Source organism: Cricetulus griseus, chromosome 9 (assembly GCF_003668045.3).
Source record: "Cricetulus griseus strain 17A/GY chromosome 9, alternate assembly CriGri-PICRH-1.0, whole genome shotgun sequence".
Lineage (NCBI taxonomy): Eukaryota > Metazoa > Chordata > Mammalia > Rodentia > Cricetidae > Cricetulus > Cricetulus griseus.
The window spans coordinates 8442248-8456788 of record NC_048602.1 but is presented as its reverse complement, the minus strand read 5'-3'; the positions used below and the strand labels follow the sequence as shown (position 1 = coordinate 8456788).

The 14541-nt window shown below is 50.3% G+C and overlaps 1 protein-coding gene and 1 long non-coding RNA gene across 3 annotated transcripts; one reads left to right on the top strand and one right to left on the bottom strand.

Annotated features, from left to right (window-relative positions):
• Positions 1-6391: 6391 nt before the first annotated feature.
• On the top strand, positions 6392-10523 carry Sertad3 (SERTA domain containing 3). 2 transcript variants are annotated; one of them, XM_027430440.2, is made up of 2 exons: positions 6392-6533; positions 9310-10523. In XM_027430440.2, exon 2 carries the CDS (start codon positions 9313-9315, stop codon positions 9910-9912), a length of 600 nt encoding a protein of 199 aa, XP_027286241.1. In that variant the 5' UTR covers positions 6392-6533; positions 9310-9312; the 3' UTR covers positions 9913-10523. The 2 variants fall into 2 exon arrangements, with proteins under 2 accessions (XP_027286241.1, XP_027286242.1); XM_027430441.2 differs by lacking the exon at positions 6392-6533 and adding an exon at positions 6656-6774.
• A 2407-nt stretch (positions 10524-12930) lies between these two features.
• LOC113837226 lies at positions 12931-14307 on the bottom strand. Its single transcript, XR_004771244.1, has 3 exons — positions 14132-14307; positions 13664-13798; positions 12931-13481 (listed from the first exon to the last, which is right to left on the bottom strand). It is a non-coding gene; the product is annotated as an uncharacterized LOC113837226 (long non-coding RNA).
• Between the last annotated feature and the right edge of the window lie 234 nt (positions 14308-14541).

Sequence of the window (14541 nt, the reverse complement as noted above, 5' to 3'; positions counted from 1 at the left end):
TTCATTCACTTATGCAGTAAGAGTTGTTTTTGTTTGTTTAGCTTGTCTATGCCAGCCCTGTGTTGGGATCCCAGCGGTGACCACGGCAGTCCCTGCACCAGCTTGTCCCATTCTCACTCAGCAGCAGGTGTGACAGTGCTGGCCCTGCTGTGACGACCCACAGTGACCAGAGTTTCAGAAGCTGGGAGGCCTGCGGCGGCCAGACAGGCCATCTGACACAGCTGAGCAAAAAGGGCTCAGTGCAGCCTGTCGGTCAAGACTGTCAGAAAACACATATTTCTGATGGTCTTGGGAACTGAGACACAATGTGCTCAGTAGCAAAATTACAGTTACGAAGCAGCACCAAAAAATAGTTTTATGGCTGGGGGATCCCCACCAAGTCACGAACTAGTGCAGGGTCAGAGTGCTGGGACGGTTGCAAAGCACTGTCTTAGTGGAAGACGGATGCATGTCCACCCTGAAGCCTGCACTGGTAACAGTATGCCTAGAGAAGTTTCTAGAGTAGGGCAGCATTCTTGGCCAGAGCAATGCAAGACAGAAAAGTCCCTGGCTCCTGTGACAAACTAAACTTTTTCCCTTACAGCTAGTGGCAATGCTACACACCAGACGTTAAATCCCAGCACTTGGAAGAGGGAGGCAGGAGGATTCTCAGTTCTGATCAGGCTTCTAACAACAGCAGAATAATAATAGCAACAGTAACACTAATATCAATAATACTCCTTAGTTTTGGCCTGGCCAAAACTAAGGAGGCTGAATTGTAAAAAGCCATTGTAAAAAAGGCTGTGCTTAGAGCTGCCAAGTGGGCTCAGCAGTTAAGGGTGTTTGTTGAGTTCAATCCCTAGGTCCACATGATAGAAAAACAGAATGAACTCCTGTAAATTGTCCTCTGATTTCAACAGATATGGTGCAGTGTGTACATGCCACAAATTAATGTGATGTAATGAAAACTTACAAAACAAAAACAAAAAAAGCCAAGCTTTGCTGAAGATGGTGCCCTACAGCCATAATCCTAGCACTGGGGATGATGAGACAGGAGGGTTGGGATAATTTGGACGCCAATCTGGGCTATGCGGTTCCAGGCTAGCCTGGATTAAAGGTGAGACTGTCTCAAAAAGCAAAAAACAAAACCGAAAGTTTACATTTTACTTATGGGTTTTAGGTAAGGAAGGAAATAGTGGAGGCTTGGGCTCCTGGAGATGTAGTCTTAGAAAGAAAGAAAGAAAAAAAGAAAGAAAGGAAGGAAGGAAGGAAGGAAGGATTGGAAAAATGGCTCTATTGTTTTAAAAATGGCAGTGAGGGAGGGGAGACACCACAGAGCTCAGGTGGAGAGTTTTTTTATTGGGAAAAGGCAATGTGAGTGAGAGGGGAGGAGGGAGACTGGCCTCCAGGGACAGGAGTAGCAAAGAGAGAGAGAGAGGAAGAGAGATGGAAAAGGGAAAAAGACAGGAGGTGGGCAGGGCCCTTTTAAAAGGGTACGTGGTGAATGTGCACAGGAGGTGCTCTTTTTTTTTTTTTTTTGGTTTTTCGAGACAGGGTTTCTCTGTGTAACTTTGGAGCCTATCCTGGAACTCGCTCTGGAGACCAGGCTGGCCTGGAATTCACAGAGATCTGCCTGCCCCTGCCTCCCAAATGCTGGGATTAAAGGCGTGCGCCACCAACGTGCCCGGCAGGAGGTGCTCCTAGTGGCTGCAGCTGAGGGCGTGTCCCATCAGGACCCCAAGGGCAGGCCAGTACAGAGGCCTGAATACTAACAGGCTCAGCCCTTAAGAGCACTGGCTATGCTTCCAAAGGGCCTGGGTTTGATACCTAGCACCCACCTGGAGGCTCACAACTGTCTGAAGTTCAGTTCCAGGAGATACAATGTCCTCTGTGTGCACCAGACAGGCAAGTAGTGCCCAGACATAAATACAGGCAAAACACCGATACCCATAAAGCTTTTTAATTAAGATTTAATTGAAAAGCTGAGTGTGGTGGTGCACACACCTTTCATCTCAACACTTAGGAGGCAGTGTCGGGCAGATCTCTGAGTTCAAGGCTAGCCTGGTGTACAGAGTGAGTTCCAGGACAACACAGAGAAAACCTGTCTCAAAAAACAAAATGAAAACTAGGAAAAGAGGCGGGAATATAGCTTAGTGGTAGAGTGTTCGCCTATCACACACAAAACCCTGGATTCAATCCCTGATTTAAGAAAAAAAAAAATCACTCCTCCCAGGAAATCCATTAACGCACACACACACACACACACACACACACACACACACACACACACACACACAGAGCGTGGTCCTAAGTCTCTCTTTGGGATCCACTGTCTTCTATTGTTCCCCTGAGTGTTTTTCTCCTGACTGGGAGAGCCACTCCCATCTCCTTCCCCTTTGCATCTACCCACCTATTCCCTCACCACCCCCCATCTCTGTGCTCCCCTGGGGGAGTCCTCTTGAGTCCCACAAGGTCACTGCCAGGAAGACCTCAGACAGGTTCAAACCCAGGAGACCTGGTCTGGTCAGCCACAAACTTGACAGAGCTGATGAAGCCGCATCTGTTCTCAGTGAAAACTTACACCGCTGTCCTAGAGATTTGCCACTTTGTGCTTCCAGAACAGGGATGTGGGTTTTGTTGTTGGTTTGCTTTAAACAGCGTTTATATGTTGGTTGGGTGTGCCTGCCCTCAAGTGCATATGCACATAACAGTCAAAGTACAGCTTGTAGGAGTCACTGTTCTGTCACGTGCTTGTCCTCAGGTTGTCAGGCTTAGTGACAGATACCCTTACCCACTGAGCTATATCTTCCTGGCCGGCAGCAATGTTTTGATTTGGTTTCTGCCATCTTAATCTCTCTTTCTGTACGTGGCCTGAGCATTTAACAAATCTTCACTGGGGGCTGGAGAGATGGCTCAGAGGTTAAGAGCACCGACTGCTCTTCCAGAGGTCCTGAGTTCAATTCCCAGCAACCACATGGTGGCTCACAACCATCCGTTATGAGACCTGGTGCCCTCTTCTGGTGTGCAGATATACATGGAAGCAGAATGTTGTATACATAATAAATAAATAAAATCCTTTAGAAAAAAATCTTCACTGGACACTTGCTCTGTGCCCAGCACTCAGGAGATACTACAGACCATGAAGAGATAACCTTAGCATGGATGCTCAGGGGCCCAAGTCCAGGTTGGGGCAGGAAGAGGGTCCAGGTTTGGGAGGGGGAGGTTACAAGAGGCAACTGCCTGGAACTCCAGTTAGAAGGGTATCTCTAACACCTGGCCTCTTCACTCGATGCATGCTTGTGGTACACAGATACATATGAAAGGTTCAGGCCCTGCCCCCTGACAATGGTCAGGGCATGCGTAAGAAAACATGCTACTTCATCGCCACGTCACCCGTCACCCCTGAGGACTCTGCACATGCATGGAACCTCAGTCCACATGTGCAGTCTTCCCTTTAAAAGCTCCAACTTTCCTGCTACTCTCTCTCTCTCTCTCTCTCTCTCTCTCTCTCTCTCTCTCTCTCTCTTTCTCTGCTTTCTCTCTTCTCTGTCTCTCACCTACACGCTCTCCCTGCCTCTCTATGGGGATCAGCCGTGGAGGTCAGAGCCATTACCCCTGTTCCTCTTCTTAGTCTCCCTACTCTGCTGGGCCCATATATTAACTAGTCAACAAGTCTCATGTCTCAGCATTTCTCTTTCTTCTTTTTAAACAAAAGAATAACAATATATGCAGGCAAAACAATCATACACATACAATTACAATAAATAAATATAGGATTAAGTCGGGTGGTGGTGGCACACACCTGTAATCCCAGCACTCGGGAGGCAGAGGCAGTCGGATCTCTGTGAGTTCGAGGCCAGCCTGGTCTACAGAGCGAAAGTGCCAGGATAGGCTCCAAAGCTACACAGAAACTCTGTCTCAAAAAACAAACAAAAAAAGAAAAAGAAAAAGAAAAAGAAAGAAAGAAAGAAGGAAGGAAAGAGAGAGAGAAAGAGAGAAAGAAAGAAAGAAAGAAAGAAAGAAAGAAAGAAAGAAAGAAAGAAAATGATGACAATAAAAAACGACCCAGGCTGGGTTTGGCATTGAACAACTGTAATCCCAGCACCTGCGTGGTGGCTTGAAGGATCAGAAGCTCAAGGTCAAGTACGTATGAGGATAGAGTTCTAGGGCTGTAGAGGTAGTTCAGTGAGTAAAGGCACTTGCCACCAAGCCTGACGACCTGAGTTGGATCCTTAGCTCTCACGTGGTCGGACTCCCTCAAATTGTCCTCTGACCTCTACATGCCTGTTATGGTACACATAAACCCAATATAAACAAATACAATATTTTAAAAATAAGTAGGAAGTTCCTGAGCTATGGGAGAGACACTGACTCAGAAGCAAAATCAAAGAGATGGTTCCATGATTGAGAGCCCCTGTTGCTCTTGCACAGGGTCCAGGTTAGGTTCCCACATCCTACATGGTAACTCATAACTATCAATAACTCTAACCCCAGGGGATCTGATGCCTTCTCACTTCGGCTGGCACCAGGCATGTACATGGTGCACATACATACATTCCAATAAAATGCTCACATAAAACTTAAAAAAAAAAGCAAAACCAGGGGCTGGAGAGAGGGCTCAGCATTTAAAAGCACAGCATTACACACCTGTCTGTAACTCCAGTTCCAGGGCTTCTGAGACCCTCACACACACATGCAGGCAAAACACAAAAACACATACAATAATTAAAAAAAAAAAAAAAAAGCAAAACCACCTGGATGGCGATGGTGCCACAAGCCTTTAATCCCAGCACTTGGTAGGCAGAGGCAAGTGGATCTCTGAGGCCAGCTTGGTCTACAGAGTGAGTTCCAGGACAGCCAGGCAGTCAGGGCTACACAGAGAAACCGTGACTCAAAAAGCATAAAAAAAAAGAAAAAGAAAGAGAGAGAGAGAGGGAGGGAGGGAGGGAGAGAGAGAGAGAGAGAGAGAAAGAAAGAAAGAAAGAAAGAAAGAAAGAAAGAAAGAAAGAAAGAAAGAAAGAAAGACCACAGATTCAGAGTTTTGCGGTCTCAGTGCTGAGAGTTTGCTATGGACTTGCCTTGCTTTGGACTCTTTAGATCAGGTAAACTCTTTAGATCAGGTAAGTCCCATATTTATTTCTTAGAAGGTATTAGAGCCAGTTTAGAAACACTGATAGCAAGCCAGACAAGATGGTGAATGCCTAAATCCTAGCGCTTGAAGACTAAAACAGGAGGGTAGAGAATGCCAGGGTAGCTTAGGCTAAATACATAGCAAGAGCCTGTTTCAGGAAACAACCAAAAAAATGTCTGGAGACGTAGCTCAGAAGTAGAGTGAGTGCTTTGGCACTAGGTCGGCGCTGTGTTCCCTCCCCAACACCAAAAAAAAAAAAAAAAAAAAAAAAAGAAAAGAAAGAAACAAAGGGGGGAATTTTCTGGGGCTGGAGGGGCACACCTGTAACCCCAGCCAGAACTGAGGCGATGGGAGCAAGGGAATTAGAATTTCAAGGCCAGCACTGTCTACAACACGAGCCGGGAGCTTGCACACGACTGTCTCAAAACAAAACGAAACCTGAAAATGAGTCCTGGGGAACAGGAAGGAAGGCACCCCAGGCCAGATCGTGATAGGGCAAGCTCACCCGTCACTCTGAGACCATGTCACAAAATAAGTACAAACTGAAAAATCTTAGGGGCTATGTAGCTCAGTCCTACTACAGCGCTCAAGTCCAGTGCCCAAACCCAAAAGATAAATTTGAGTTTGTCCCGAGAGTTGCGCGGAGCGATGAAGAGTGAGCAGCAAGAGGCGGGCAACATGATTTCGAAACCATGGGGCAGCCTGGGATCCAGGAGCTCCCACCAAACGGGCAGCGGACCCCTCAAGATTAAGCACCGACTGCGCCTACAAAACGGCTGGGGAGCTGGGGGAGGCAGAGCGAAGCCTGCCAAGGGGCGGGGCTGCGGTCGTCCAGGTAACGCAAGCCGCAATACGCGATTGGCTGATATTTAGTGCGTCACTCCCTCCCCCCCTCCGCTTAGCCGGGGCGGGGGCGTGGCCTCCGCGGGTTTGCCCAGCCTGCAAAACCGCAAGGGAGGGAGGGAGGGGAGTGTGGTGTCACCCGGTGTGGCCCCGCACTGGGGTCTGGCCCGGGTGTGTAAGCGACCTGCGGAGAGACAGAGGAGCAAGAAACACAGCGGGGTGCAAAGAAGCCGTGCGCACGGCCGGCGCCACCCTCCGCCACCGTGCTGGCCCGCCCCGCCCCCTGTTAGTCGCCAGCTTAAACGGGACCCGGCCCTGGAGGGGGGCGGAGCCTAGCGCCCGTGGCTCCTCCTAGCCAATGGCGCCCCACGGCGGGCAGGGTTCCAACCAATCGTGGCTCGCTATGGCCTGCGGGGCGGAGCCGAGCGTCTCCCCGCCCCCGGCCCCCCGGCCCCCCTCCCACGGCCAGACCCGGAGGCCCCGGGGAAAGTGAGCCTGACTCCTGGCCAGCTCTGGTGGGACGCGGCGCCCAGCGCGGGGTTGCCGGAGGTTTGCAGTCGAGGCGACCGTGGCGACCGAGGTGATTGATCAGTGGCCGCCTGGGTGGGGTTTGCTGAAGTTGCAGGAGGGGGAGGAGGGGGAGGAGGAGGGGGCGCGCCCCGGGGTGGGGTGGGCGGAAGCGGGGTAGGGACCCGGGCGGATTGGTGTGGCTGAAGCCGGATCCCAGCATCAGCACCGGAGGGGAGGCAGGATGGAGCTGGAGGACCGAGGGGAACCGGAGGAGGAACTTTGGAGCGGGGCGACGGCTTGGGTGTCCCCGGGTGGGCAGAGTGCGGAGTGGCTCGGCGTTCTGGGGAGCGAGTGAGAGTTCCAGGGCTGCCGCCGCAACCCCTTAGATAGAGGAGCCCGGGAAGAACGCGGGGCACCCGGGGCTGGGCTTCCGAGACGCCCGTCTGAGAAGGGGATGATGCCTGGGGAGGAGTTCCGGCTCGGGGTCCTCCGACCTTGCAAAGTAAAGCCGGGGGGAAGTCATTTCAAAGTCGAGCCACGAACGGGGGGACGCTGGGGACGAGGTCTCAGAATCGAGGTCCCCGCTCTCCCCCGGCCGGACTACCGTAGTCAGTCGTTCACCTGCTCTGAACGATGCGATGCGGGACTCCGCACCCCGAGGACGCTCGAAGGAAGAATCCAGAAACTTCCTGGGGTGATAGGAACCCGGAGAAAGCCCTTTTCGGGTGGAAGGCGGGTGGGGGAGGGGCGTGGAGCTCAGATTCGCCGCCCCGAAGGCAGCAGAGGGCGGGGTTCGGCCGGTGCCCGGCGGCTGGGCGTCCGGGTCCCTTCCCCCCGCCACCAACCAGAGCTCCAATGAGCATGCTCTCGGGCAGGGCGGGTGTGTCCAGGCCCCCCCAGCGCGCAGCGCCTTCTGGGGATTGTAGTTCGAGAGTGACAGCAGCGGCTCTGCCTGTGGTCTCTGGGTCCACAGCTCCCAGAAGGCCCTGAGGACATATTGGGGTGTTCTTGGATCTGATCTAGAGATCCAGGGAAGGGCGGTGCCTATGAGAAAGGACTGTATGGAGGGCACAGCTTGGTGTTGGTTCAGTTCTATCCGGTTGAGGAATGCAAGTTTGGTAAATGCTCCCTCTCTTGTGAAAGCTCCTGGTCTTGGTGTCGGAAACGTATATGGACAGAAATATCCTTGTAAAAAGAAGAAAATCACACACACACACACACACACACACACACACACACACACACACACACACACACACACACACACACCCTCAGTTGGGCATGGGGTTGCACGTCCCAGCATTTGGAAAAGAAAGGCGGTAGGATATGAGTTCTAGGCCAACCTGACCTACAGGGGAGGTTCCAGGGCTACACAGAGAAACCTTGTCTGAAAAGAAACAAAAACAAAACAACAAATCTAAGGTCCAGAGATATGGCCATGCCTCTTGCCAAGATCACAGTTCAAACGCAGAGCTCAAATGTGCTTTCGGTCTGTGGCTCTGTACTCCATACTTGGCTGTCCTGTGACTTGTTAGGGAAAAAAAAAAAAAGATAATAAAAGTATTGCTGGAGAACAGTGCAAGATCCATTGAGATCAGAGTTAAGATCCTCACTTTGCAAATGCTGAAATTGCTCGTCAGAGTGTAATTTTAACATCGTGACTGCCGCAGGCTAATAAGTGATATTCAAGCCAAGTGATATTCAAGTGTTTGGTGATTTGTTTGGGGGCTTTTTGTTTTTCTGAGAGAGGGCCATCTGACCATGAGACTCTGCTTACCCTAAGATTGGATACGTGGACTAGGGTGGTCTTTATTTTTATTTATTTATTTTTTGACTAGGGTGGTCTTGAACTCACAAAACTCTACCTGCCTCTGCCTCCTGGTGATGAAATTAATGGCATGGGACAGCATTGGCAATTTTTTTTCTGTTTATTTTTATGTTTTTAATTTTAGGTGTATGAGTATTTTACTTGCATGTATGTATAGACACCACTTGTGGCAGATCCCCTAAAGTGGAGGCATAGGTCCTCTAAAACTGGAGTTTTAGACAGCTCAGAACCATCACGTTGGTGCTAGAAATCAAACTCAGGTCCTCCGGAAGAGCAGCTGGTGTTCTTAACCACTCAGCCATACCTTTTATATTTGAGATGCTATCTAGCCAAGGATGACCTTGAACTCCTGAACTTTTCTGCCTCCTAAATGCTCTTACACACACACACACACACACACTCACGCACGCACGCACGCACGCACGCACGCACACACACACACACACACATTCTCTTTCTCACTGATCACTCTGTGCTACCCTACTTGCATCTTGTTTTAATATACATTGTTGTTTTGCCTGCATGTATGTCTGTGTCTGAAGGTGTCAGATAGATCTTGGAGTTACAGAGAGTTGTGAGCTGCCCTGTGGGTGCTGGGAATTGAACCCGAGTGCTCTGGAAGGGCAGTCGGTGCTCTTAACCACTGAGCCGTCTCTCCAGCCCTGAATCTTGTTCTTTTAATCAAATAGCATACATTTATTCACCATTCTTAGCCTTGTAGGAGTCTGACTATATGCACTTTTAAGTAGAGGTTCTGATCAAAGGAACCAACCAACCCTCCCGTAACTATACAGTCTTGCTTGAAAAAGTGGGATCCAAAGGTATCCAAAGGCATGGCTGTCTCATGCCTTTAATTCCAGTACTGTGAGGGCTGGGTGGATCTCTGAATTCGAGGCCAGCCTGGTCTTACAGATTGAGTTCCAGGACTGCCATGGCACAGAAAACAAACTGTCTTAAACAAACAAAAAAGCAAGCAAACAAAAAAAGCAAATGTGTCTGATGTGACTCTTTTCCACAGGACATGGGAGGCTTAAAGAGGAAACATTCTGATTTGGAAGAGGAGGAGGAGGAGGAGGATGAGAACTGGGCCTGGAGTCCAGCTGGTCTTCGAAGCTACCAGCAAGCCCTGCTCCGAATCTCTCTGGACAAAGTCCAGCGCAGCCTGGGCCCCAGAGCACCCAGCCTCCGCAGGCATGTCCTTATCCACAACACACTCCAGCAGCTCCAGGCTGCCATTCGCCTGGCTCCAGCTCCAGCCCTGCCCCCAGAGCCTCTCTTCCTGGGTGAAGAAGATTTCTCCCTGTCTACCACCATTGGCTCTATCCTCAGGGAGCTGGATACATCCATGGGTGAGATGGCATCCCCTCCGAATCCAGTGGCTCCCCCAAGTCCCCCGAATGAAACGATGCCCCAGGCTGATCCTGTGTTTTTAGAAGCTCTGAGCTCCCGGTACTTGGGAGATTCTGGCCTGGATGACTTCTTTCTGGACATTGACACATCTGCGGTGGAAAAGGACTCTTCACTCCCGCCCCCAGAGCCTCCTCGAAGCCTCTTCTGTGCTCCAGGATCCTGGGAGTGGAATGAATTGGACCACATCATGGAAATTATCCTAGGATCCTAAGACTCATGGGGGGGTCCTTCCTGGCATCAGGCTCTTTGAGCTGGGTCCTTGGATGTGACCCTTGTATGTGTGTTTAGCCGAGGCTCTCAGCAGTGGACTGTGGCCTCCTTTCCTCCTGTCAGGATTCCACAAACTGCCCTGCCCGTGTGCATGTCTGGTTACCCCCAGCCTTCCGTGAAGGTGCGTCTTCCTGAATTAATTTATCTCTTCCAGATGCCTTAAGGAGACTCTGTTTCAGGGAGTCCGATTTCTCACTTACACACTTCTTCTGCCTCCAGTTCCCACTGCCCTTGCCACCACTAGGGCCTCAGAGAACATAAAACTGGACCTGTCAAAGGGTGATAGACGGGCTGCCTCTCCAGGGAGTGGGAGGGGCTGGTCTCCTCCTGGCAGGCTGAGCCCCACTTCCTTGGCAGGACCCCAGTCCCAACAACCTCCTGATTCATAACCAGGCCGGACCATGTGCAATAGGGTGGAAACCTACCAGCTCCATGCCATACTATTTAACAGGGGGGAGCGGGGGAAGGGTTTGTAGTGGCTGGTTTATTTTAATTTTATTTTTTTGAGTGTTTCTTTTTTTTTTAAATAAAGGTATTTTGGAAAGATTTGAATTGTCTTAAATTTGTAAACTTAATCTAGGGTGATGGGCAGGGCCTGTCAAGTTCTCTACATACGTCTGGGCTGTGGTGGCGCACGCCTTTAATCTTAGCACTCAGGAGGCAGAGGCAGGCAGATCTCTGAGTTCAGGGCCAGCCTGGTCTACAGAGTTCCAGGACAGTTAGCACTGTTTCACAGAGAAACCCTGAAAAAAAGAAGTTAAAGTAGTTCCCTGAACACTTCCATCCTTTTCTTAACAAAGGTGGGCAAGAGTAACTTTGTGTAAAACAGTTACCCACTCGCTTAAGGGTATTGTCAGGACTATTTTATGCAAACTAAGTTCTTTAATCCTCAGGATTAGAAAGAAGCAGATACTGTGTCACATTTCACATTTGCATAGGAAAAAACCTCAAGTTTAGGGGCTTGGAGTATGGCTGGATGATTGAACTCTTGCTTAGTATCTGTGTATATGAGGCCCTGGGCTTGACCCCTGTCTGCAAACAAAGACAATTTGTTTTGTTTGAAACCAGCTCACCATGTAGTCCAGGCTTTCCTTAAACTCACCAAGATCCAACTGCCCCTGCCTCCCAGTGTGCACAGACACCTTGCTAAAGTAGCATTTTGAAGCCTGAAGTTTAGAGATGGAGAGAAAAGGGACTGGACTACAGGGGTAAGATTCAAACTCTGCTAGCCTCTGCTGTTGTTTTCAGTGTCAGTGCTAGGAGAGCCAGCCCAGGACATGGCGGCTAGCTCATGAAGCTTATTACTGCCAAAGGAATTTGAAGCAAGTATCCTTCGGGTGAGCCATCCTCTCAGGCCTTCATGGTAGATAGAGCCTAAGCAGTGCCGCTTCTGGTAAGACACGGCAGCCTCCAGAAGAGCCCTGTTTACCACAGTGTTTATGATCCTTTGCTGTGACTGAAAGTCAGTCAGAAGGGTGTGGGGTGTGCCTGTAGGGCATGTGTCACAGGCTAGGGCTCTTCGGGCCAGAAAAGTCAACCTTTTGTTATGGAATGTGCTGCCTGCCGAGGTCCTAAAGGGCAACAAAATGCCCAAAGAACCCTCACGACTGAACACTGATCTCTAAGATGCTGTTCTTGAAAGCCATGTCCAGTTTGGGTTCAGGAATTCACTTGAGGCTTGAGAGATGAAAAGCCAGGCTTCGGACGGCCGGATGGACGGACAGAGAGTGCAGGTAAAGAAAAGGGAGGCCAGGAAGGAGTGTCACATGTCACTGCCCTGCCCATGCCCAAGTGAGCATACCCTGCATTAGGGACTTTTCTGGAAGGGTTGCATGGCAAACGTGGGGATTTTTGCTTGTGGTTTCTTGGCTTCCCAACAGATACCTCATTTGGGTGAGGTGGGGGCGGGGCCTGGTAGTGAAGAAAGTGAACAGGTTGTCTGAAAATAAGGCCAATCCAAAAAGGGACAGGGATAGCTGGGCATTGGTGGTCCACGCCTTTAATCCCAGCACTCGGGAGACAGAGGCAGGTGGATCTCTGTGAGTTCCAGGCCAGTCTGGTCTCCAGAGCGAGTGCCAGGATAGGCTCCAAAGCTACACAGAGAAACCCCGTCTCAAAAAAAAAAGGGACAGGGAGACTTCAGGAGGTGTCTTTGTTCCAAGATGGCTGCCATGCGAGGTGTGATGGTGCCTACCATGAACCCCAACATTTGGGAGTCAGAAGTGGACTCAGCAACATGGAACTTAATGAAAGCCTGGACGACATTTGAACCTATCTTTAAAAAGAATAAGAGCCAGCCAGGCCTGGTGGCCCATGCCTTTAGTCCTAGCACTTGGAAGACAGCAGCAGGTGGGTCAGTCTCTTAGTTCAAATCCAGCCAGTTCTGAGACAACCGGGACTCCATAGATCTGTCACTGATAATAATAATAATAATAATAATAATAATAATAATAATAATAATTAATAGAAGAAGAAAAGGAGGGTGCTAGTGTTAATATTCAGGCATCTGTACTGGCCTGCCCTTGGGGTCCTGACAGAATATGTCCTCAGCTGTAGCCACTAAGAGAACCACCTGTGCACATTGGATACATTTCCTTATAAAAGGTAATGATCACCTCTGATCTCCTCTTGCTCTCCCTTTCTCTCTCTTTTTCTCTTCTACCAGTCCTGTCTCCAGGGACTGCTCTCTGCCCCCTTTTCTGCCCCTTCTCTCTCCTCTTCCAATAAACCTTCCATGTGAGTCCTGTTGTATGGTATGACTTTGCTTCACAGCATTTTTTTTTTTTTTTTTTTTTGGTTTTTTGAGACAGGGTTTCTCTGTGGCTTTGGAGACCGTCCTGGAACTCGCTCTGTAGATCAGGCTGGTCTCAAACTCACAGAGATCCGCCTGCCTCTGCCTCCCGAGTGCTGGGATTAAAGGCATGCGCCACCACCGCCCAGCCAAGCAGTCCTGTTTTTAACCACTAGCCCCTGTGTAACTTTTTTTTTTCTTTGTGAGATAGGGTCTCTGTGTGTAGCCTTGGCTGTCCTGGAACTTACTATGTCAGCTAGACTGGCCTTGAACTCACAGAGATCTGTCTGCTTCTGCCTCCTGAGTGCTGGGATTAAATGCGTGTGCCACCACACTGGGTTGTTTGACTTTCTTAATAATAGCACCTGTGCAAACCCAGGTTATTTATTACCTGTTCATGGTTAGCCTCCAACTCTATCAGAAGAGGGACCAAGTGGGACTTTGCCCAGTGGGGCTCCCCCCACCCCCACCCCCCATGCTAGGCACTGGTGGGTCCTCAAAAATTGCTGGACTGGGAAGATGGCTCAAGTAGATCAAACACTTGTCACCAAAGCATAAAGGACTGAGCTTAGATTCCCCAGAATCCACTTAAAAGCTGGTGGGGGGAGTGGCAGCGGTCTCTAATCCCAGCGTTCAGAAGACAGAGGTGGGGATCCTCAGAGCAAGCCGGCTAGCCAGATGAGAATCAGTGGTTTCCAGGTTCGGTTTGGTGAAAGGCCCTGATGGAGGAAGACATCCAGTGTTGGCTTTTGGCTTCCACACACATGTGGTCATGTGTTTATGATCCCCGCACATACGAACACGAATGCAACATGCACACACAAAAGAAAAAATATTAATGTGAAAATGAACTCCAGGCCTGGCAATAGCCACAACCCCCTCCCCGACTCTCTGGACATACACCCTTACTCCTGCGACGACCACAGCATGCCTCCTCCAGACGACCAGATCTGAAGATCTGAAGGGTTGGAGCTGGGCTGAAGGTGTATGCTTTCCAGTCAAGCCTACTGAGGCTGAGGCAGGAAGTCCTTGAGTTCTAGAAGGGAAGTGATGTGACTGGGGGTGGGAGGGTGGGTTATCACTTAGATGAAATGCCTAAAGATGGGCTCACGGGCAGGGTGAGATTTTGGATGAAGTCCTGAAGGAGGTGAGGGAAACTTCGAATGCAGAAGGCCCTGAAGTCAGAGCATGTTTGTCCAACGGTGAAGGCCCTCAGTATGGCTGCAGCAGCATGGGGGCGGGGGGGGGGGGGGCTGAACACCAGAAGAGGCGACAGGTGAGGGCCAGCATGTAGGGTCTAGCGGCTGTCCTCTTGGGAAGGGGAAGCCACTGGGAAACTGTTCAGCTGAGAGGGTGAGGTCTGACTCACCTTTTTCTTGGAAGTCTTTTACTTCCCTAAAGCAAGAGAGAGGAGCTGGGCGTGGTGGCACCAACCTTGCCATCCCAGCACTTGGGAGGTAGGGTAAGAGAATGACCAGTTTTAGGTTAAGTCTGGGTTACCGAGAGAGAACGTGTTCAGAAAGAAACAGGAGGAGGAGGAGGAGGAGGAGGAGGAGGAGGGAGGAGGAGGGGGAGGGAGGAGGTGAGGGGGAGGAGGAGGAGGGGGAGGAGGAGGTGGAGGAGGGGGGGGAGGAGGGACAGGACTAATTCAGAAGCTTGACAGCAGCGACCAGCCAATCTAAGAAGCACCCCCAATTTCCAGGTGAACACCAGGGAGGCTCGGTGCGGCCCAGCTCCTTCCCTAATTAAGAACTGGCCCCAGAAGTGGAAAGGCTGGCC

Coding starts and splice junctions, on each gene's coding strand:
- Sertad3 (XM_027430440.2), top strand. CDS start 9,313: ATGGGAGGCTTAAAGAGGAAACATTCTGATTTGGAAGAGGAGGAGGAG.